The sequence below is a fragment of the Schistocerca serialis genome, chromosome 1, assembly GCF_023864345.2.
Source record: "Schistocerca serialis cubense isolate TAMUIC-IGC-003099 chromosome 1, iqSchSeri2.2, whole genome shotgun sequence".
In the NCBI taxonomy this organism is placed as follows: domain Eukaryota; kingdom Metazoa; phylum Arthropoda; class Insecta; order Orthoptera; family Acrididae; genus Schistocerca; species Schistocerca serialis.
This window is the reverse complement of record NC_064638.1, coordinates 249535626-249558821: the sequence shown is the minus strand read 5'-3', so window position 1 is coordinate 249558821 and position 23196 is coordinate 249535626. Positions and strand designations below refer to the sequence as shown.

General features: G+C 41.8%; 1 protein-coding gene across 1 annotated transcript in view; it reads left to right on the top strand.

The window, feature by feature from the left end:
* LOC126467134 (nitric oxide synthase, salivary gland) overlaps positions 1-23196 on the top strand; it is a 719566-nt gene that overhangs the window by 280780 nt on the left and 415590 nt on the right. The window contains exon 3 of the mRNA XM_050096439.1: positions 20576-20738. Coding sequence (XP_049952396.1) covers positions 20576-20738 — 163 coding nt within the window. The remainder of the gene's footprint in view (positions 1-20575; positions 20739-23196) is intronic.

Sequence of the window (23196 nt, the reverse complement as noted above, 5' to 3'; positions counted from 1 at the left end):
CGCTTCTGTTCACTGCTCATACCAGGGAACAGAGGCATTATCCTGAGGATAATGTGCGAAAGAAGCATGCCCTCCTGACGCTGATTTTAGCTTTGTTCAGACTTTCTTTGTCACCTAGGTTTTGACTTATCTTGAATCTGAGATGCTCTCATTGTTAACATAGCAGTTTTCTAACATGGTTTTCCCATCCCTAAACACCTCGCACGGAACTTACTTTCTATGGCGTATTGAAAGATGCTTTTGATTTTTTTTTCCCATTTTTGCTTCACATCTTCCCTCTCTCTCTGAATATTCGATGCGGACTACTCAGATACTCTACAATTTGTATCCTATTAGGCTTGGTAAGTAAAAATACTGACTTTCGTTCTTTACATTTGAAGGCTGTTGTTGTGATCTTCAGTCCAAAGATTGCCTTGATGTAGCTCTCCATGCAACTCTATCCTGTGATAGCCTGTCCGAACAACTACTGCAACCGACATCCTTTTGAATCTGCTTACTGTATTCATGGCCTGGTATCCCTCTATGTGTTTTACCCTCCCCCCTTCGCTCCAATACTAAATTGTTGATCCCTTGACGTGGTAAAACGTGTCCTGTCAACCGATCCCTTCTTCTAGTCAAGTTGTCCCACAAATTTCTTTTCTTCCCAATTCTGTTCAGTACCTTATCATTATTTACACTATCCAATCAAAAATGGTTCTGAGCACTATGAGACTCAACATCTGAGGTCATCACTCCCCTAGAACTTAGAGCTACCTAAACCTAACTAACCTAGGGACATCACACACACCCATGCCCGAGGTAGGATTCGAACCTGCGACCGTAGCTGTCGCGCGGTTCCAGACTGTAGCGCCTAGAACCGCTCGGCCACTCCGGCCGGCACACGATCTAATCATCTCATAGTGACCATTCTTCCACAGCACGACATTTCAAGACCTTCTATACTATTTTTTGTCTAAACTGTTTCTCACACACAATTCACTTCCATACATGGCTACAGTCCAGACAAATTACTTCAGAAAAGACTTCCGAGAAGTTAAATTTATATTCGCTGTTAACAAATTTCTCTTCCTTAGAAACGCTTTTCTTGCCGTTGACGGTCAACATTTTATATCTTCTCCTCTTCAGTCATCATCAGTTATTTTACTGTATATACCAAAATTCGTCTACTACCTTCAGTGTCTCGTTCTCGCAAAGGTTGTCTTCCTTTTTTCAGTTGACTTAACTAAAACCATATTTCCACATTTACTCATTAATTTATCATTTTCCTGGTACAATAATCGTCCCGTAACACTTCAAAATTTATTTAACCACTCAAGGTAGTTGGGAATGACGTACTTTCTATGTGAAACTTCGTAGCAGATTGAAATCACTGCACACTCCGATACAGAGTGCAAATTCATTCTGGATACTTTCTAGTTGATACAAGTTCTCCACTCCAGTCTTAAAGTCAGTGATTTGATCCGGAAAGTGTCATTTTATGGTATGTCATCGACATAATGTTAAAAGACGCCGAAGTTATATTAGTGGGGAGAATTAACTTTGAACACACAAAGCGTGATAGTGACCCAGTACTTACTAATATTACCATCTACTGAAGCTCCACTGATTTAAGAAAGCATATATTCCGGAAAAACTCTAAGCAGAAAAGAATAAATTCAAATACACTATGTGATCACAAGTATCCGGACACATGGTTGAAAATGACTTACAAGTTCGTGGCGTCCTCCATTGGTAATGCCGGAATGGTGTTGACCCACCCTTAGCCTTGGTGACAGCTTCCACTCCCGCATGCATACGTTCAATCAGATGGTGGAAGGTTTCTTGGGGAATGGCAGCCAATTCTTCACGGAGTGCTGCACTGAGGAGAGGTATCGATGTCGGGCGGTGATGCCGGGCACGAAGTCTGCATTCCACAACATCCCAAACGTGTTCTGTTGGATTCTGGTCACGACTCTGTGCACGTGAGTCCATTATAGGGATATCATTGTCACGTAACCACTCCGCCATAGGCCGTGCATTATGATCAGGTGCTCGATCGTGTTGAAAGATGCAATCGCCATCCCCGAGTTGCTCTTCAACATTGGAGAGCAAGAAGGTACTTAAAACATCAATGTAGGCCTGTGCTGTGATAGTGTCACACAAAACAACAAGTCATGTAAGCCCCTTCTATGAAAAATACGACCACACCATAACACTACCGCCTTCGAATTTTACTGTTGGCACTACACACACTGGCAGATGACGTTCATCGGGCATTCGCCATACCCACAACCTGCCATTGGATTGCCACACTGTCTCGGTAGACAGTCCTCGTCCTCCACACAACATTTTTCCACTGTTCAATTGGCCAATGTTTACGCTCCTTACTATAAGTTTGGCATTTACCAGCGTGATGTGTGGCTTACGAGCAGCCTCTCGAGAATGAAATCCAAGTTTTCTCACCTGCCGCCTAACTGTTGTAACACTTGCAGTGTATCCTGATGCAGTTCGGAATTCCTGTGTGATGGTGTGGATAGATGTCTGTCTATTACACATTACGACCCTCTTGAATTGTCGGCGATCTCTGTCAGTCAATAGACGAGGTCGGCCTGTACGCTTTTGTTCTGTACGTGCCCTTTCACGTTTCCATTTCAATATGACATCGGAAACTGTTGAGTTCCGCTGAGGCCCCACTCTGCTCTCTCACGATGTCTAATGACTACTGAGGTCACTAATATGGAGAACCTGGCAGTAGGTGGCAGCACAATGCACCTAATATGAAAAACGTATGTTTTTGGGGGTGTCCGGATACTTTTGATCACATAGTGTATATTTACCCGTTTCCTGAAATGTGTTAGTCTGATTTCGCAAGAACGACTATTCCCGTTTTCTTGCAGCTATTATTTGTGCATTGCCAAAAAGATCCTTTAACGTATTCGTAGTTCAGCTCCAAGGTTCACGCACAAATATGCAAGCATAGAAAGGAAAAATTTGGAGTACCAAGAAACTCGCCGTTGCTCTTACTTGACGGCTATGGCAATGTGTAGTATCACAGACGTAAATGGTGCAGAGGAAGATTCGCTAACGTATAAAGCAGTGAGGGAGGGTTTCGCTGGCAACATAAAAAGAAGGCGAAAATGAGAGACCTCTCCAGAGTTTATTGTGTTCTCTAGACAGAGGCGGGCGACATTGTCACCCAGGACCCGCGATTTCAGTCCTCCTCCGAGTTACTTAAAAGGCGGACCACTTGCCGCTCGTGCGTTTCCCATCCACTCCTTAACACTGGGTCTGTTGTTTCAAAGATTCTAAGCGTTCTAGAGCATCATGCGTAATTTTTTCAGATGTACGAGGTTTGGTTTCGTTGGGTCGGTCACTTCACCAATTTTCGGGACCCGATATCATTTTGTTCGTTTATAGTTTCTAGAATTACGTTTTACAGCATAAAAAATGTGTGTTGTTCTAGTTGATGCATTTCCTCATGGTGGCAGACTATTGATTTCGCAACTGCGAAAGTCTTCGTTTAGGGAAGGTAAATACACAAAGAAAGTTGGTAATAGACTGGTTTTGAAGCTTGATAGTTCCATTGTCATCGCTCTTTCGAATACGTCAAAACTCTCCTCGATATCTATTTTAAACTCACTGGTATAACGTAAAAAAATTTATTCATTATGCACTCTGTGTCCGTTATGAGATCTACCTTGTACAATCATGAAATATTTCACGAAATTGCGGTTCGAAAGTCAGCTGAAACTTTGAGGAAATTCCTTTTACTTTTAGCGATGTTATACCCGTGATTTCTAAATGCGTTGCAAAGACAAATTTCACGTCTTGTACAGAGCATTGATATTGGAGATAAAAAGCTTCTAAATTTCTCATTTAATAAAATTCATAAAAGTGTAACTGTTTGGTAGATCTCTCGTTTTAAAGAAATACATAATTCTACGCATTTTCTACCGTCTACATTCTGCGGAGATACCTTTCATTTATCAGCTCATTTCTTTCTGAAGACCTCTGATACTTTTACTGACATGGAATGCTCTCTCTGTCTCTGGCCGACTGCTTCTCATGTCCTCATCGCATTGGTCGTCGAGCGTTGCTTTGCTTCTAAAGTAGCAGAATACGGTTACGTCAATCTGTGGTCTAGAAACTTGACGTTACGTTTGTCGCCTTCTCTTTTCTGCTACTTTTCAAAACTGTAGACTGTCTTTGGTTTACACTGGGTTGATAGTCTTGACCTTCACTGAACACTGAGATGCCATCAGTAATTCTTATCTTTGACGCCCTTAAACCTCGAATTTCAGCTCGTCTCCTGAAACTTCTGTATTTATTTTTTAATTTGTAGCTCGAAGAGGAGAAGAAAGAAATTACAACCCTTCATAATCCAAGTACTTCGTTCTTGGTTTTCCAGTTCTATTTTTCCCTCTTGGCTCTTGTACATGTTGCATACTACCAGTCTTTTCCTGTAGCTTACACTTCTCCTACTGAGAATTACTAATATTTTGCCCCAGCTTACATTGCAAAAACTTTTTTCTGTGTCGACAAATCTTATTCTGTGTTGATTTTTCTTCTGTTTGCAATCGCTGCGACCCCCTTTACCTGCATCTAACAGATCCTCAACTACTTTTCCAATCTCTTGTCTGTTATTCTGGTCAGGAATGTGGATGCATAACTTTAAAAGCTGATTGTATCGATACTTCTTATCTGCCTTTTTTATTTTCGCAATTTCAAGGATGATATTTATCTGAAATTTTGATAGTATGTCTCCAGACTCATAGGCTCTACAAACTAACTTCAATAGTTGTTTGGTTGTCAAGTGACGATGGTCTGTGAGTGTGTGGGTTTTATTTTGTCAAGTTGCGCAATGGATTGATCCAACAAGTATCCTTTGGCTCCTGCAAGAAACAATTTGCACCTCACACTTATATCTTCTGGAGTCATCCGTTGTCAGGAAAAGACACAAAAATATTCTGTATTCTTATGTAACTAGTGGAATACTCGGGCACTGGAGAATTGCTAGTTAGTGTAAGAAAAAACATTAAACGAACGAAAAATATTATTTATTGCAAAAAAATTTTGAGAAATCAGGTGAAACTTTTTCTTATAAATTAATAAATTTCTGGGCTCTTTTCGGAACAGTAGATTGCCTGTTATGGATAGGAATACTATTATTTCACAAAGTATGCAAAGGTTCTTTTCTCCCTTTTCTTTAAGAATATTAATTACTCGCCAGAATGGCTGAGAGCCGCGCCTACACAACTTGAATAACTTTTGTAGGTACAGTCAAGGCTGTCACGTGAGAAATGTAATGGAGTGTATTGTTGTAGAGGACAGATGGAGCTGGCATACGCTGTAGCGCACAATACCGTGAGCTGCAACGACTAGTGCCTGCATCGCTCGCTGCTGACAAATAACACAACTATCTCTTTCTGTCTGGATTGACCTTCGCCAATCGAACTCTCCCTACCCCTTGATGAAGTCAAGGACTCCTATCCACCCCTAGTCTAACTATTGGCGTGGCACACTGGTCAGATAACTGGTCCACACCGCACAATAAGTGTAGCGGCCATCACAGTGAACAGCGACTCAATATAGAGTATCACTCCGATTCGCTAATGACAGAGGTGCTCTCCCAGTAAAGTACTGTTGAGAGACTTTGTTCTTCGCTCTTTGCATACATGTACGAGCGCACTCACTCTCATTACGTGTTCCCGCTCCAAGAGCGACAAAATTGCAAGGGTATATCATTCGCTGTCTTTCCTCACTCCTCTGGCTCTTTGCGTCAGAAATATTCCGTCAATCAGCGTTGCTCTTTTAAACGGGACAATGACGTTTCATCGACCAAGGCAGATGTACGTAGCATCTCCATTAGGTGTATACTGTCCTTCTGTGAGAACTCCATAACTACACAGTTGGTCCCGCAAAAAATGCATCTTCTGGGCACTCTCACATAATGTAGCGGAATGTGCTTTTAAGTCAAACTCGGGGGTCATTATCCCTTCGTTCTGGTAAAAGCTGTCCTTTCTCTGGGCTGTCGTTCCGGCCAAAGTAGGTGTGTTGACTCACCCCTCTGAAGGGATGGGCCTCCCAGCGGGTTGGTTGGCTCTTTAGAACGAAAATTCCTGTGGCCGTCATGTTGCGTACACCAGCCTCGACTTTTTTAACCTCATTGTGCACTTGCGATTTACTTATTAGATTTGCATATCGCTTACTTGAATTCATACAAAATTGACTCTACCTTATCGAGTTTGGGTTCGAATGAAGCGTCTTGATGTGCAGAATACGATTGTGAGGACGGAATATGTAAGAAATGAGGGTCAGGAGACCACGCCACCTTACTATGGTTCTGGCTTCCTTGCTTCTAATACTGCTCACGATTCCTTAGCGACCTGTTAAACGTGATTTCACTGTTTAACCCAGGTAGATTCCTAGGACTGTACAGTCCCACGTGGACCTTCTGCTCTGCTTCGAGGTCTAGGAGGTGGCTATGCACCCGCCGAAGTAGAAGCCTACCAGGGTGAGCTACTGTGTCCGGAGTCGCCACTGGAAACTAGTCTGAATGTGGGGAGGTTAATCTGAGAAAATACATTGATGAAGACCACAGTGAAGTACTAAAGTTTAAACTTCTGGTCCATTGTTATGCCAGATATATGTTAGTTACGGCAGCATTGCAAGCCAGTGTCAAGATCTCAGAACAGACTAGATCCATGAGTAACGTATGTCACCCTCAAACGGCTCTCTCAGACTCGCTGACGACAAGAGCTCACCACAGCATGAATGGTCGCGAGGGCTCCCTGCTGCCACCACTCTTACCTCTGAAATAAGCTGTCTGCCAAAATGTCCCACCACTGAGCGCAGCTCTTATGTTTCTGGCGTCGCCCTACCCCTTCTAGTGGCTTGTCGTGCTAGCTACTGCTGCAAGAACGACTTATTTGTAACTATAAGTTACGTACTACAGGTTATATAATAAACTGCATATTGAAAGCTAGCACTTCATAGCGCTAGCATTTTTCGTACCACTATGCATTTTTTGTGTGAGGAATAAACAGAATTTATATATAAGTTAATCTAGGTCATGCACAATGTTCTTAAAATTTGTATTGTTCTGCTTACACCTTTTGTTGGTTGGTTGGTTTGGGGAAGGAGACCAGACAGCGTGGTCATCGGTCTCATCGGATTAGGGAAGGAAGTCGGCCGTGCCCTTTCAGAAGAACCATCCCAGCATTTGCCTGGAGTGATTTAGGGAAATCACGGAAAACCTAAATCAGGATGGCCAGACGCGGGATTGAACCGTCGTCCTCCCGAATGCGAGTCCAGTGTCTAACCACTGCGCCACCTCGCTCGGTACACCTGTTGTATTATTCCTAGCTACACATCCAAGGAAGCTTTACCAGTTGCACTTGATGTAGCAAAATCATCATTTGTAGCTGGCCTCACTACTTTAGCACTACGGTCTAGTTTAATTACCAGAACGCCACTTATGCTATTTATGGGCAAATATAATTACGAAGGCTGTACAATAAAGAATGATCATAATTTTTTTTTAAACATACCTTTACTAATCCTTATAATTTTGATAGTCCTCCTCGAAGTAGTCTCCCATGAATGCGATGCACTTGTCCTAGCGTTTCTGCCAGTCTTCAAATATATTTTTTGAGAGGTCCTTCAAAATCGCTTCCACAGCCTTCTTCTGATTATTGGTAATGCCTCCCATGAAGACGTTTCTTCATGTTAGAGGAATAGAAAAAAGTCCCATGGGGCTAAATCCGGATTATAGGCAGGGTGACGGATGCACTTCACGTTGATTTTTGCAGGATATTCAGCAACAGCATTAGCAATATGCGGCCGCGCATTGTCGTGGTGCAGCATCCAGCTTCACGGAAATGTGGTCTTTCGCGCCTGTTGTGGACTTGCAATGTTTTCAGGACATCCCTATAGTATTGTCCAGTTACTGGTGTGTGTGTGCAGGTACAACATGCTTATAAAACATTCCATGAATATCAAAGAATAAGATGATCATAACTTTCCCAGCAGAAGCAACCACTTCTGCTTTTTGGGGGTTGGTGATGAACTAGATTTCCACACTGAGCTTTGCTGTTTGCTCTCAGGATCAAAATTATAGAGCCAAGTTTCATCAGCAGAGATTACATTTGAAAGAAACTCCGGATCTTCCTCTAACATCAACTTTAACTGCATGCAGACCTCCACGCGGGTGTCCTTTTGCTCGGGAATCCATTGCGCACAAACACGAGTCAAGTGTAATTTTTCTGTCACCAACGTGTGGGTGGTACCCAATAAAATGTTCAGTATTTCAGAAAGTGATCTCAAGGTAATTCGTCGATTCTCTCTCACAATGACAGCAGCAGTGTTGATAAGTTTCGCAGTGCTGATGTTTTCTTCCGTAAGAGCAGTAACTGGAGCACCGGGTCCACCTTCCTTTGAAATTGATTGTCTCCCCTCTTTAAACATTTTAAATCATCTTCTAGCTGTGCTATAGACCAGAACAGACTCTCCATACGCCTCCTGTAATATTGTATAGGCCTCAGCTGAAGATCTGTTGAGACGAAAGCAGAATTTCATAGTCGTATATTGTTCCTCGCGTGTCACCTCCATTGCAGTGGTAGGCGATATTGAACATGTCTGACCTTGCCTGTCTCTCTCTCTCTCTCTCTCTCTCTCTCTCTCTCTCTCTCCCTCCCTCCCCCCCCCCCCGTACTCTCTCTCTCCCTCTCTCCCCTCTGCTTTTATCTTTCCTAAGTCCAAAGCGACGGCCATCTACAGATACTCTTGTTCCTTCGCCATTTTCCCCCTTGTTTTTGCAGCCACGTAGGGTAAGCTGGCACTGTAAACAAAAAAATAGTATTTGTATGCATGCTGACATCTTCTACTTCTGCATCTACGTAAATATTTCCCATGCCACCCTAAGGTGCATGGCGGGGGCTAAATTGTTCCAAAATTAGTCATTTACTCTCCTGTTACATTCGCACATAGAGTGAGAAAAAGAGACTGACTATATACCTCCGTTGCAGCCCTAATTTCTTCGTGGTCATTACGCGAAATGCACGTTGGTTCCTTTAGACTAGTTCGGCAATCGGCTTCAAATGCCGCTTATCTAAACTTTCTCAGTCGTTTTTCGCGAAAAGAACGCCGTCTTCCCCTCAAGTATTCCCATTTGAGTTCATGAAGCATCTCTTTATTACTCGCGTATTGATCGCACATACCGGTAACAATTGTAGCAGCCCGCTTCTGAAATGCTTCGATGTATTCCTTTAATCCGACATGGTGGGAATCCTAAACACTCGACAATTATTCACGAATGGTTTGCACTTTATGCAGAGTCCACCAGAAAAATGTATACACACTTTAATGAACGAAAAGCATTACTTATGTGTTTATTTTACATTTAATAATTGATCACCATCAGCTTAGCATACGATTGCTTTAAAAGTTGAAAATGTTCACCATTGGCGGCTATACAAATAACAGAACGACGAGAGGTCGCCGCAACTACGTCAGTCAATGTTTTAGTGGATATCGGTGGACATGTCGCTGTAATCTCCTGGCGAACTTCCTCCAGCATGCGTGGCTTACGTCGATAGACGTTATTTTTCACAGTTCGCCACAAGTAAAAGTCAACAGGTGTCAAATCTGGCGACTGTGGAGGGAACTCAATGGGCCCTCTCCGTCCAATCCAATGCCCCAGCAAATTGTCATCCAGGAAAGCTCGCACGGCTAGGTGGCAGTGTGGAGGCACTCCGTCCTGTTGGTAGTAGACCTCTTCATCAGCTCTATAAAGCACACGTATACCTGGCAAAACTGATGTGCGTAACATTTCCAGGTACACTTCTCCTGTGACAGCAGCATCAAAGAAAATTGGTCCTACTAAGCCCCTAGAGGACAGTCCACACCACACATGAACCCCTGGCAGATTGACCGCTTTATCCATATAAACATCCAGCCGTCGTGGCCGATCGGTTCTAGGCGCTTGAATCCGGAACCGCACTGCTGTTACGGTCGGAAGTTCGAATCCTGCCTCGGACGTGGATGTGTGTGCTGTCCTTAGGTTAGTTAGGTTTAAGTAGTTCTAATAGTTATAAGTCTAGGGAACTGATGACCTCAGGTGTCAAGTCCCCTAGTGCTCGGAGCCATTTGAACCTTTTTTTTTTTATCCGTATAAACATGCTGATTTTCCTGTGCCCAGTGCACACTGTTATGCCGATTCATGGTTGCGTTGAGTTTAAATTGTGTTTTGTCACAAATTGTTCGTCATCAGTTATCATTTGTTGATACAATTCGAAATATTGCGTTCGGCGATCAGGATCGTCATCATTAATCTCGTGCACTAATCGTGGAATGCAAACTTTCCACTCTGCAGCTTTCAGAATTCTTCAACACTTGTACTGCTAAGCCCCACTTCACGTGCACACTGCGTAGCAGATTTCTGTTGTGGAGAATTAACAAACGTTTCCAACTCGAGAGCAGACGCTGTCTTCCTCGCCTTCCTTTGTGAATATCACAAATCGTTCCATGCAATTAAAACTTGTGATTGATGCGTTTAATTGTTAGACGGGTTGGCAGTTCTGATTCAACCTCCCGCCTACACAGCCGTTGCACTTCAACGGCATTGCCAAACTTGAAAATCACTACACAATACATTTGCTCGAGTTTCACGCGTGCTCGAGCCAACTTGTTTTCTCAACACCGAGATGAAAGCACTAACATCCCACATCTGTTGAGCCAAAGACCATACTACAACACACTCGTAACTCAAATCGAACAACAATATCATATCTCGATACAGCCTGACGAAGAGTGTACACGTATTTCTGGCGGACTCTGTAGATAAGCTACGCTTTCCTAAAATTCACCCAATACACAAAAATCGCCATTCACCTTCCCTAAAACTGCCCTATAGTACTAGTTCAATTTCGCATAGCTTTGCAGCGTTGCCCCTAGATACACTACTGGACATTAAAATTGCTACACCACTAACATGACGTGCTGCAGACGCGAAATTTAACCGACAGGAAAAAGAAGCTGTGATATGAAATGATAAACTTTTCAGAGCATTCACACAAGGTTGGCGCCGAAGGCGACACCTACAACGTGAAACGTCCCCTTTGAACAATTATACAGGACTGTGCTTAACCTGACACACAATATTTTTAGCGCAACGCAATCTGACTTTCAAAATTCCCTACTAAAGAATGGCCCTTACTAGCATTAAACTATACCTTTTACATATCACTTACCTCACAAAAATCTTCGCTGCTCAAGCTACTGCAATACAGCGAGCGCCACTACTACCAGCTAAATAAAAGATTCAAACTACTGAAGGCACTAACTACTGATAGGGATAGTTAGCAAATGAAAGATATTAATAGAGAACAAACAATGTATTTACCTTAATATCATCACATATAAATATACCAGTTCATGAAAAATTACAAAACTCCGCCATCTCTCTCCACACATCCACCACTGCTGGCGGCTCACCTCCAACTGCGCAACGCTACGCGCTGTTCACATCCAGCTGCCGCTGCCCAACACTACAATGGCAGACAACAATGCAAACTAGCGACAGACTGCACACAGCACAGCCAGTGATTTTCATATTGAGCGCTACGTAACGTTGCCAATAAGAAAACATAAACAGCCTACTTACATAGAGAAAACATAAACAGCCTACTTACATAGCCCCCATGCTCCCCACAAAAATTTTTGCAAATGGTGTTGGGCACTGGCCAATACAGATTTGACAAAAATTTTTCACAATTACAGTAACAAAGATATAAAATGCACACACTTATTAATATTATGTTGGTCAAAAGATCAAAATTTCTCACAATCCATAAAGACAGTCCACATTGTTCATTACGGTAATCACAGGTTTTTTTTTCACAAAGTCTCATTAGCAAAAGAAATTGCACACAGAAGTAGTGGATTTCCATGCAGTCTTGAAGAAGTAGTGTTGTCCTTCCAACGGAAAGACAGTGCTGACTCTCGACATGCTGACAGGTAATGGGCCACAATGGAGCAAACCCACAACAGAGTCATTCGACGTTTTGAAGAATATTGGTAGGTCATCACATAGCAGACCCACTGTAGTCCTGGTAGAGATTACGGTGTTGGTGGGCCACCAGAGGTGCAGACCCACTGCAGTCCTTGTAGAAATAATGGCGTTGGTGGGTCATCATAGATGCAGACCCACTGTAGTCCTTGCAGAGATAATGGTATTGGTGGGCCACCAGAGGTGCAGACCCACTGTAGTCCTTGTAGAGATGGCCAGCAGCCATCTGTTGCGATTGTGCAGGTGCACATTCACCATCAAAGAGTCTTGCAGAGAATATAGCAAGTCCATAAACCACCACTTGTGCACTCACAAAGTTTTTGGAATTGTCCTTAGAACGAGCAATGCTGTTATCCAGTCCCTTGCTGAATCATTAACACACATGCAAACACTATCAGTCCCTACTTCTCACATATTGTCCATATACTATGACCAACAGAAACGTGTGCAGTGAAACGTAACTAACAAGTTAATAATATCATGAACAGGTGACAATTACAATTTTATAACATAAGAATACAATTACAAAGGTACAAAATACATCATTAAAAACATAATAATATAGATAACATTTGTAGTAAAACAGGCGTTACAAAAGAATAGAAATAAACATATACATCAGTGTTACAAAAAGTGTGACATAAGTACATACATAAAATAATGAGAATAGTTTTCGAAACATTAATTTCACACATGAACATTGAAACAGAACAGAATTGTAAACAACTTTACAAAGAAAATAACATATTATTAATGCAACTTATATTTGAGGATAACAGTATTCCTCATCATAGTGAATGTAGCTTAATATTAAAAGAAAAAAAAATTCTATGAAACTGCACAGAGACAGGAAGAAAACAAATACACAAGGGTACACAAACACGTAACGGGATAACACCAATAGGAAAGGACAGGGTTCGTTTTGAGTGTAACATTTGGTACTGCAGTCCAACCCAAAACTTCATTCTATAGATCTTTCGTCTTATTTCAACCTTTGCTTCCACCAAAAAATCTTATCCAAGCATGCTTTCTGTATTCCGTTCATATTTCTTTCAAAATAATTATTTCTGATTGTACAATACTCATTTGGGCCCAAATCCTTTTTATATAACTTCGCAATGCATTCTTTACCTATTCTCCATAGTCAGTTTCTCATATAGTCTACCCCCTCTTAAGCTAACTTAAATCTACTGAGCTCAGATGCTAAACTAAGGGACGAGGCAATGCAGCATCACATAACAAATCAACACAAACAGCAATGCAAAAAAATGCAAATTGGCAAAGCTAGCAGCATAAATGAGCAAAAGTCAAATTCAATAACACTATACCTGGCAAACAGCAGCAACTTATACCTAAACATGACATAGCGCAAGCAGAAAAAATATTACACTAAAATGGCCATGTCTAATACCTATGTCACATCTTAACATTAGAGTGATGCATCACGAGAACTTACACTAGCAGATAAGTTACCAAATGGTAAAGAAATTATTTATGCAATTCCTGTGAAGGGAAATGTCTATTTATGTGCCCTCGTTTTCTTGTAAGTAGATCATAAATTTCTTATTGACTGGATCTGTAGGCATAAAATAACTATATTAGTACATATATTAAATTTTATTTTAACCAATGCTGCAGTGCAGCTAGAAACTTGATATTAAACAAAATGTGTAAATAAATACATAAAGCAAGCCATCTGGCATTTTTCTTAACTAGCAAGACAATAGCTGTGAAATGTTTCTCATCGTTTCATTAGGCATTTCAGTAAAATATCATAAATTACGAGCTCCACAGTATGCTTTCAACAAGGAGATGTCAGTAGCGCGGACAATGGCCTTCCCTTTCTGTTTTTTTTTTACCTGTTCTTCTGACGAGGCACTCACACTAATGGCTTGTTCTCCAGGTGTCTGACACACCTGGGTGCCCACGACGCATTATGTGCAGGTGGTCACTTAACTTTCGTACGGAAATATTTACGACAGCAGTTTCTGCTACCGTCTCACATAGAAATATTTCACAGGTCAAGAATTAGCGTTGCAAATCTGTAGAAACAAAATGCTATAGATATAACAGTGTCCAAAAAAATTTTCGTCTGCATTGTAATACATTCACGAATATACACACACATTTCATAACTCTTAAAGTACGTTTCTTGGTTTCCAACATCCTTTTCATAAATCAGAGTCCCTAACCACTATTCATTATTCCTTACCTTATTATACATATACATATTCGTCGACACTTCTTCAATATTTCATCCTGAGAAACATGTAGCATAATCAAATTCCTCATATACGGTATCATCATCTTATTGATCATAAACATACCTCAACAGCATAATACACATCGTCGTCGTAATAATAACATCATAACACCTCAGTCAAATCTCAAAAACGTCGTAGCTTTCTGCAATAATATCAAAACCTAAAAAAATTCTCTGCTCATGTCAAAAGTGCCAGCTGCCTCAAACGTACTTTAAAAATCATGATCTCATACCAAATACATCATTCAAAGCTCTCATAGTATCACAGTGATTCCGAAAAAATATGAATAGTTTACAAAGTACAGACAAAATACAGTTTCATAAGTGTGAAGTTATCCAACTGTGTAATTACGTAAACATCTGTCACTGATATAGTAAAAATAAATGTTTGTCTCTCTCAGTTAAATGATCAGATAGCTGTGTAATTTGTGTGTTAGAGAAATATGGTACCGATGTGTAAAGTTGTATAAGCAAATACCATATTAGCTAGGGTTCCTTGTGCTTGCCAAACACATGGTACACAAAGTAAGCGTGTACCCCCCTGAGGATTAATGTAATTATACCCTCAGGTGTTACAAATTACAGCAATGGAATGAAATGTATCACGGAAAACTTTCTTTGTAATTAAAAAATCTTTGAAAATAAGTGTTTTAAGTATAAGATTAATCACTCAAATACGTGTACTGTAGCGCTAAATGTGCGTCTTGTTGCAACATAATCTGTGTGGAAGTGTCGTAGTTATCGTCCTCCGAAAGCTAAGTTCTGCAGAAGCCAATGTACTTACCTCATGATAAACAAAAGTGAAATGCTTTGCGTATAGATATCATACCTATTACGCTTATTGCCGTGATGAAGAAAGTACTGTGCTGTAACGTATTGTTGTGCTACAGAAAAGGCTGTCTCCTTGTAGCTATACCATAAAAGTTACTAATAAAACATGTTTTGATTTCCAGAAGAATTCAGAAAACTGTGCAGATATAAAACAGATACACCGCAAAAGCAACATTGTAAATTGTCACTCCTTAGTAGCGTCGTGATAAAAATCGTGTAGCTGTTACATAAACTAACCTCTGTGTCATCTGGTATCTCTCAGAAAGCACTTTAAATTCAGAACGTATTTTCAAATAAACCAAAATGTTGCATTAAAATCTCATTAGCAGTACCAGTATGTGTCCTAAGTATGTAAGCCTTATAGTCGTTACGTAATCGTGCAACAAACAAGCAAGAATGTACACACACAATAACACTGTGACATCTGTTCACTATAACAATGCATTCGTCATTTCTGTTTCAATAAGTTCTCTTGGTTCTTGACTGGATATTTCACTTCAAACATTGTTACATGTTAACAGATTCTAAATCTGACAAAGCATACTAGAAATGTGAAGCGAAACGTTTTATGGCAAAGACAAAGTTAAAAAGCAGATTATCTCCCAATAAATGGTTTTACATGTGAAATGTGGTGTAGCCCTTTACTCTTCCTAGCACGCAGAGTTTCAACTTTAACGCAATTATCATGTGGTATACGTCGGTAAAGAATACTGGAATTTTGCTCAAGGTTAGCGTCAATGTTATTTTTCCCTGAGCCAGCGGGCGCACGCGGCTGCCTGCGGTGTGAGTCATTGTCTGTTTCTTTGTTGGCGCGCGTCGTTATTGGGATTTGGAGACCTAACTTCTACAAATTCACCGTGACGAGAGGGCCCTGCTCTGTTTGAATCCCTCCAGTTCTGATGCAGTTCAGGTCTGTCGTTACGATCATATCGTCTGTCGTCATGTCGGTAGATTCCATAGTTTCTTTCCTGTCGGTCACATGGTGGAGAATTTCTCCCTGAATCGCAACTGCGCGCTGGTCCGTTGCGTCTAAAGTTATTCTGTCTCCCTTGATAGTATTTATTTTGGTTCCCATATTGTCTGTTTCTCTTATTGTCTCTGTGATAGTCACTACCACGGAGAGGTGATCTTTCCCTGTAGTTATTACTACTCTGCCAACGGTTGTCATACGGGTGGTGTCTATTTTGGTCACGATTTGTGTTGTGAGAATAGCCTTGTCGTGTCCAGTTATTATTTCTTTCATCGTGGAATTGTGACAGATGTGACCTGTAATTGTTGTGCTCCTGTTTCCGCGTTCCCCGATTGTCAGTGTCAATTTCCAATTCTTGTAACAGACCCTGAAATGCTTCAATGTCATCTTTGCAACGTCCTGCTAAAATAATATGTCGTAAATGTTCAGGCAGTTTGATTAAGCAAATGCGGATGAGTTCTGAGGGGCTGTATGGGTTTGAAAGATACTGATTCTTATGCAACATGTCTTCAAAATATTTCATAAGACTGGAAAATTCAGATTGTTCGAAACGTTTCATCATTATGATGCTATGTTTTACACGGTCTTGTGTGGCTTGAGACCAATATGCTAAGAGGAAGGCATGGTAAAACTCTCCTTCACTGTGGCAATCGTGAATTACCGATCGCATTCTTACAGCTGGTTCATTCTCTAAGTAGCCACACATAAATTCTAATCTGTGTTCCAACGACCAGTTGGGAGGAAAACAATGAGAGAATTGATGGAGCCATGCTTGTGGATGAATGTCGTTGCCAGAATTCTTAAATGTTTTGAATTTACGTGTAGTAATGAACAGCTTATAGTCAAAATCATCATGTCGGCGAGTCGCATATCGGTCATTGTTAGGTCGTGTCGGCCGTTCCCTCTCAAAATTCGGTGCACATTCCCAATTTCTTTCATTACTTCCGAAATGCCCTGTGTTATTTTGTGTCTGTTCCGTATTTGTATGTCCCTCTTCCCGTATTGGGGCGCGAGTGTCCTCTGAAATACGTAGTTCTTGTACTACTTGTGCCAACTGATCTTGCACTTCCCGGATTTCTCTTTTGTACTGTGTATTGAGTTGATTTTGATTTTGTTTGAATTTTCTAATTTGTTCATACTCTTCTGTGTCAGTGAAGGCTACAGGTGTTGTGTCATTCAGATCATCATCTACCTTTGTAGATAAGTTAGTGAACTGATCTGAAAGTTCGGCTACTTTATCCGATAGTGAAATCATTTCCTCTGTATGTTTTTCTGAACCAAGTTTCAGAGTGTCCATTTGTGTTGCAATCGTGTCTACTGTGTCTTTTAAGTTTTCTTGACTTTTTGCAAGTTGCGTAACCGAATCGGTAGATGCAACTGCGTCAATTTTAGCTTGCAAGGTGTTGTGATTTTCATGAACAATAGTTTGCAGTTCTTTTATGGCTGCTTCGTGATTCTGTAATGCATTTTCATGACGCAAAAAAATAGGTTGGAAATGCTCACAAATTTGTGTTTTTACGTCGTTACAGACTTTTTGACATTTCGATTCAATGTGATGTAACTCAGCAGTTAAATCCTCACGTGTTCGTTCAAGAGTTTGCTCCAATGAGTCTAACTTTTGAAGCTTTTGCTGTGTTTGTCTCTGATTTTGTTCCATTGTGTCTAACTTTTGAAGCTTTTGCTGTGTTTGTCTCTGATTTTGTTCCATTGTGTCTAACTTTTCAAGCTTTTGCTGTGTTTGTCTCTGATTTTGTTCCATTTGTTGCATTAATTGCAATAATAATGTATTAGTGTCTGGAATCTGTTTCTCTACACTTTTCGGCAGTGCATTTGCACCGACAACATTCACATTTTGACAAGCAGAAAATGTGTCTTGACTTATTTGAGAAAACGGTGATGACCCAAAACCTGAATCTACAGTATTTGCGAAATTGTGTCCTGTCATTTCGGATTCCTGAGGCGAGCTGTTGCCGACCGATCGATCGATAATGCTTCCCTCTTCACTAATTGTTTCACTGACCGTGCCATTGTTTGCCGCCCGCTCCATTTCCCTATGCACGATTACCAAATTACTACTTTGAACATCAGTTAATTCATTACTCTGCGGCGCTAACACACTGCCTTCGTCTTCACTGTCATTTCTCAGTTTACTTTGGAGCCTAGTATTACGTTTTTCGCACGCCATTATTGTCACAGTATTTCACACGACAACACAGAAAAACACAATTTGAAGAGCAAAATAAAATAACGTAGCAATGGAAATAATGTCTAGTTAATTGCAATTGCGAAATACTTGGTGCAAATCTACATGCATGCCACAACTGTTTTACTCTACAACAATGAAAACTACAACTACAAAGGAGATTCTCTCTACAATTACGCGCTAGCAATAAACAAAAGCTACACTAAATACACAAACTACAAGAAAAAATCAGAAGATTCCAGTGAGGTATCCTAGGCTAAGGGTCGCCATATGAAACGTCCCCTTTGAACAATTATACAGGACTGTGCTTAACCTGACACACAATATTTTTAGCGCAACGCAATCTGACTTTCAAAATTCCCTACTAAAGAATGGCCCTTACTAGCATTAAACTATACCTTTTACATATCACTTACCTCACAAAAATCTTCGCTGCTCAAGCTACTGCAATACAGCGAGCGCCACTACTACCAGCTAAATAAAAGATTCAAACTACTGAAGGCACTAACTACTGATAGGGATAGTTAGCAAATGAAAGATATTAATAGAGAACAAACAATGTATTTACCTTAATATCATCACATATAAATATACCAGTTCATGAAAAATTACAAAACTCCGCCATCTCTCTCCACACATCCACCACTGCTGGCGGCTCACCTCCAACTGCGCAACGCTACGCGCTGTTCACATCCAGCTGCCGCTGCCCAACACTACAATGGCAGACAACAATGCAAACTAGCGACAGACTGCACACAGCACAGCCAGTGATTTTCATATTGAGCGCTACGTAACGTTGCCAATAAGAAAACATAAACAGCCTACTTACATAGAGAAAACATAAACAGCCTACTTACAAACGTGCTGACGTGAGGGAAGCTACCAACCGATTTCTCATACACAAACAGCAGTTCACCGGCGTTGCCTGGTGAAACGTTGTTGTGATTCCTCGTGTAAGGAGGATAAATGTATACCATCACGTTTGCGATTTTGACAAAGGTCGGATTGTAGCCTATCGAGATTGTGATTTATCGTATCGCGAAATTGCTGTTCGCGTTGGTCGAGATCCAATGACTGTTAGCAGAATACGGAATCGATGGGTTCAGGAGGGTAATACGGAACGCCGTGATGGATCCCAACGTATCACCTAGTATCACTAGCAGTCGAGATGACAGACATCTTATCCGCATGGCTGTAACGGATCGTGCAGCCACATTCCGATCCCTCAGTCAACAGATGGGGACGTTTGCAAAACAACAATCATCTGCACGAACAGTTCGACGACGTTTGCAGCAGCATTGACTATCAGCTCGGAGACCATGGCTGCGGTTACCCTTGACGCTGCATCACAGACAGGAGCGCCTGCGGTGGTGTACTCGACGACGAACCTCGGTGCACTAATGGCAAAACGTCATTTTTTCGGATGAATCCAGGTTCTGTTTACAGCATCATGATGGGCTCATCAGTGTTTGGTGACATCGCGGTGAACGCACATTGGAAGCGTGTATTCGTCATCGCCATACTGGCGTATCACCCGGTGTGATGGTATGGGGTGCCATTGGTTACACGTCTCTGTCACCTCTTGTTCGCACTGACGGCACTTTGAACAGTGGACGTTACATTTCAGATGAGTTACGACCCGTGGCTCTACCCTTCATTCGATCCCTGCGAAACCCTACATTTCAGCAGGGTAATGCACGAACGCATGTTGCAGGTCCTGTACGGGCCTTTTGGATACAGAAAATGTTGGACTGCTGCTCTGGCCAACACATTCTCCAGATCCCTCACCAACTGAAAACGTCTGGTGGCCGAGCAACTGGCCCGTCACAATACGCCAGTCACTACTCTTGATGAACTGTGGTATCGTGTTGAAGCTGCATGGGCAGCTGTACCTGCACACGCAATGCAAGCTCTGTTTGACTCAATGCTCAGGCGTATCAAGGCCGTTATTACGGCCAGAGGTGGTTTTTCTCGGTACCGATTTCTCAGGATCTATGGAGCCAAATTGCGTGAAAATGTAATCACATGTCAGTTCTAGTATAATATATTTGTCCGATGAATACCCGTTTATCATCTTTATTTCTTCTTGGTGTAGCAATTTTTGATGGCCAGTAGTGTATTTAATCGACGTGACTGTGTCAAACAACATACTATTAATGCTGTACCTTATGTTCGTACTATGATCTCGGTTTCACAAGTAGCCTGGTGTGTGCACGATGAGCCACGAGATGTGAGTGACGTAGCCCTCCCTCTATGTCGCAGGCACAACAGCCAGGCGCACCTGTCGCGCTGGGAGCAGGTTCAGCGGGAGGTGGCGACCACGGGCACCTACCAACTCACCGAGACGGAGCTCGTCTACGGCGCCAAGCTGGCCTGGAGGAACTCCGTCAGGTGCATCGGTCGCATCCAGTGGTCCAAGCTGCAGGTCAGTGCACTCGCCTACCTCATACGACCGTTTTTTTTCAGTTGTTGTTGTTGTTGTTGTTGTTGTGGTCTTCATTCCAGAGTCTGGGATAATGAAGCTCTCCATGCTACTCTATCCTGTGAAAGCTTCTACATCTCACAGTACCTACTGCAACCTACATCCTTCTGAATCTGCTTAGTGTATTCATCTCTTGGTCTACCTCTACGATTTTTACCCTCCACGCTACCCTTCAATACTAAATTGGTGATCTTGATGCCTCAGAACATATCCTACAAACCGATCCCTTCTTCTAGTCAAGGTGTGCCATAAATTTCTCTTCTCCCCAATTCTATTCAATACCTCCTCATTAGTTAGATCTACCCATCTAGTCTTCAGCGTTCTTATGTAGCACCACATTTCGGAAGCTTCTATTCTCTTCTTGTCCAAACTATTTATCGTCCAAGTTTCACTTCCATACATGGCCACACTGCATGCAAATACTTTCAGAAACGACTTCCTGACCCTTAAGTCTATACACGATGTTAACAAGTTTTTCTTCAGAAACGCTTTCCTTGCCATTGCCAGTCTACATTTTATATCCTCTCTATTTCGACCATCATCAGTTATTTTGCTACCCAAATAACAAAACTCATTTACTACTTTAAGCGTCTCATTTCCTAATCTAATACCCTCAGCATCACCCGATTTAATTCGACTACATTCCATTATCCTCGTTTTGGTTTTGTTGGTATTCATCTTATATCCTCCTTTGAAGACATTGTCCATTCCGTTCAGCTGCTCTTCCAGGTCCTTTGCTTTCTGTGCGACAGAATTACAATTTCTTCTGCGTGGATTCCAATTCCTACTCCAAATTTTTCGTTTGTTTCCTTTACTGCTTGCTCAGTGTACAGATTGAATAACAACGCGGATAGGCTACAGCCCTGTCTCACTCCCTTCCCAACCACTGCTTCCCATTCATGCCCATAGAGTGTACTTTTCAGTACTGTGACCATTTAGATACATATTTAGTGCAACAGATTTCCAACTTTTCTTCTGTTCCACTAGTAATAGCTGTGAAACTTAAACGTGTGCCTCAGACAAGGTCAAGATAACTTGGCGCCCTACATGAGTATGTATTCATTGTCTCCTCATCCCCAAAGCTGTTTGAAGTGACCTATTTTAGTAATGGGGTTTTTAGGCCGTTTGTCCAGTGGCGGAAGTGCAACGTAACGTGAGTACGAGCCCAAAACAACTAACTCCAATGCAACCCCGTTGGCAGTTCTGTCGCGACTCCGAAACGATTCTGGAGCAACGCTCCTCACATTGTGTGTTGTTTCACGGTTGATAACGTCTGACTGATACTCAGCAGTTTGCGCCAAGCTAGCATTTTTGTCTATGCATTTCTCGGCAAAGAGCTATAAAACAAATATGGTTCCCAGTTAATAACTCATCCCGGCCATCGCGATCCAACATTAAATCGCACCCTACACCTGTAATTACTGTACGTAGACCAAAAGCACTGTAAAAAAGGGAAAAGGTCGGTCGCAAACATTTACAACAGATGAGGCTTTTATCGTCATCTCGAGTCACGAGAGAGTTGTCACAGAAGACTGCCCGAGAAAATATTCTATACCAAATTTACTGCCAAATTTACGATGTGCACGCTTCGTCTCAAGCAATTTGACGGCCACGAATATCTGTCTTCAGGGCTGCAAATGACTAAAAATCGCATGCGGAGGGATTGGGAATGAATGGAGGGCTTCCCAGCGGAACTTCTGCAGCGTAGTCAAAATAACAGGTAGGCAAGCTCCAGGAAAGACATGATGACCAGTCAGGCTGTCTGGAATACGGAGCCACATTTAATGCACAGCGGTACGTGGACACTGCAAAATTTTAAGCGCGCTGGGAGTCCAACCATGCGGACAGCCTCAGTCTGTTGCGGTATAATACCCCACACCTGTTGCCAGGGTTGTTTCGACTACGCTGCAGAAGTTTACAGGGAACCCCTTACGCATGCTTCATATAGTCCCGATCTCTTCCCACGTGATTTCCATATTTTTGTTGCCCTGAACAAAGACATTCGTGGCCGTCGATATGCTTGGAGTACAATCATGCTTCCACAGGGAAAAGGCTAACATTTTTCTATGAAAGTGTTGACCTCATAGTCTCACACTGAAATAAATGTATTAACAGCTACGGCAATTACTTTTGAAATAATAAACATTTAAGTTACTTTTTGTTCATATGTCTCGTTTTCATTGGACTGACTTACACTACTGGCTATTAAAGTTGCTACACCACGAACATGACATGCTACAGACGCGAAATTTAACCAACAGGAAGAAGATGCGGTGATGTGGAAATGATTAGCTTTTCAGAGCATTCACACAAGGTTGGCTCCGGTGGTGACACCTACATCGTGTTCACATGAGGAAAATTCCCAACCGATTTCTCATACACAATCAGCAGTTGACCGGCG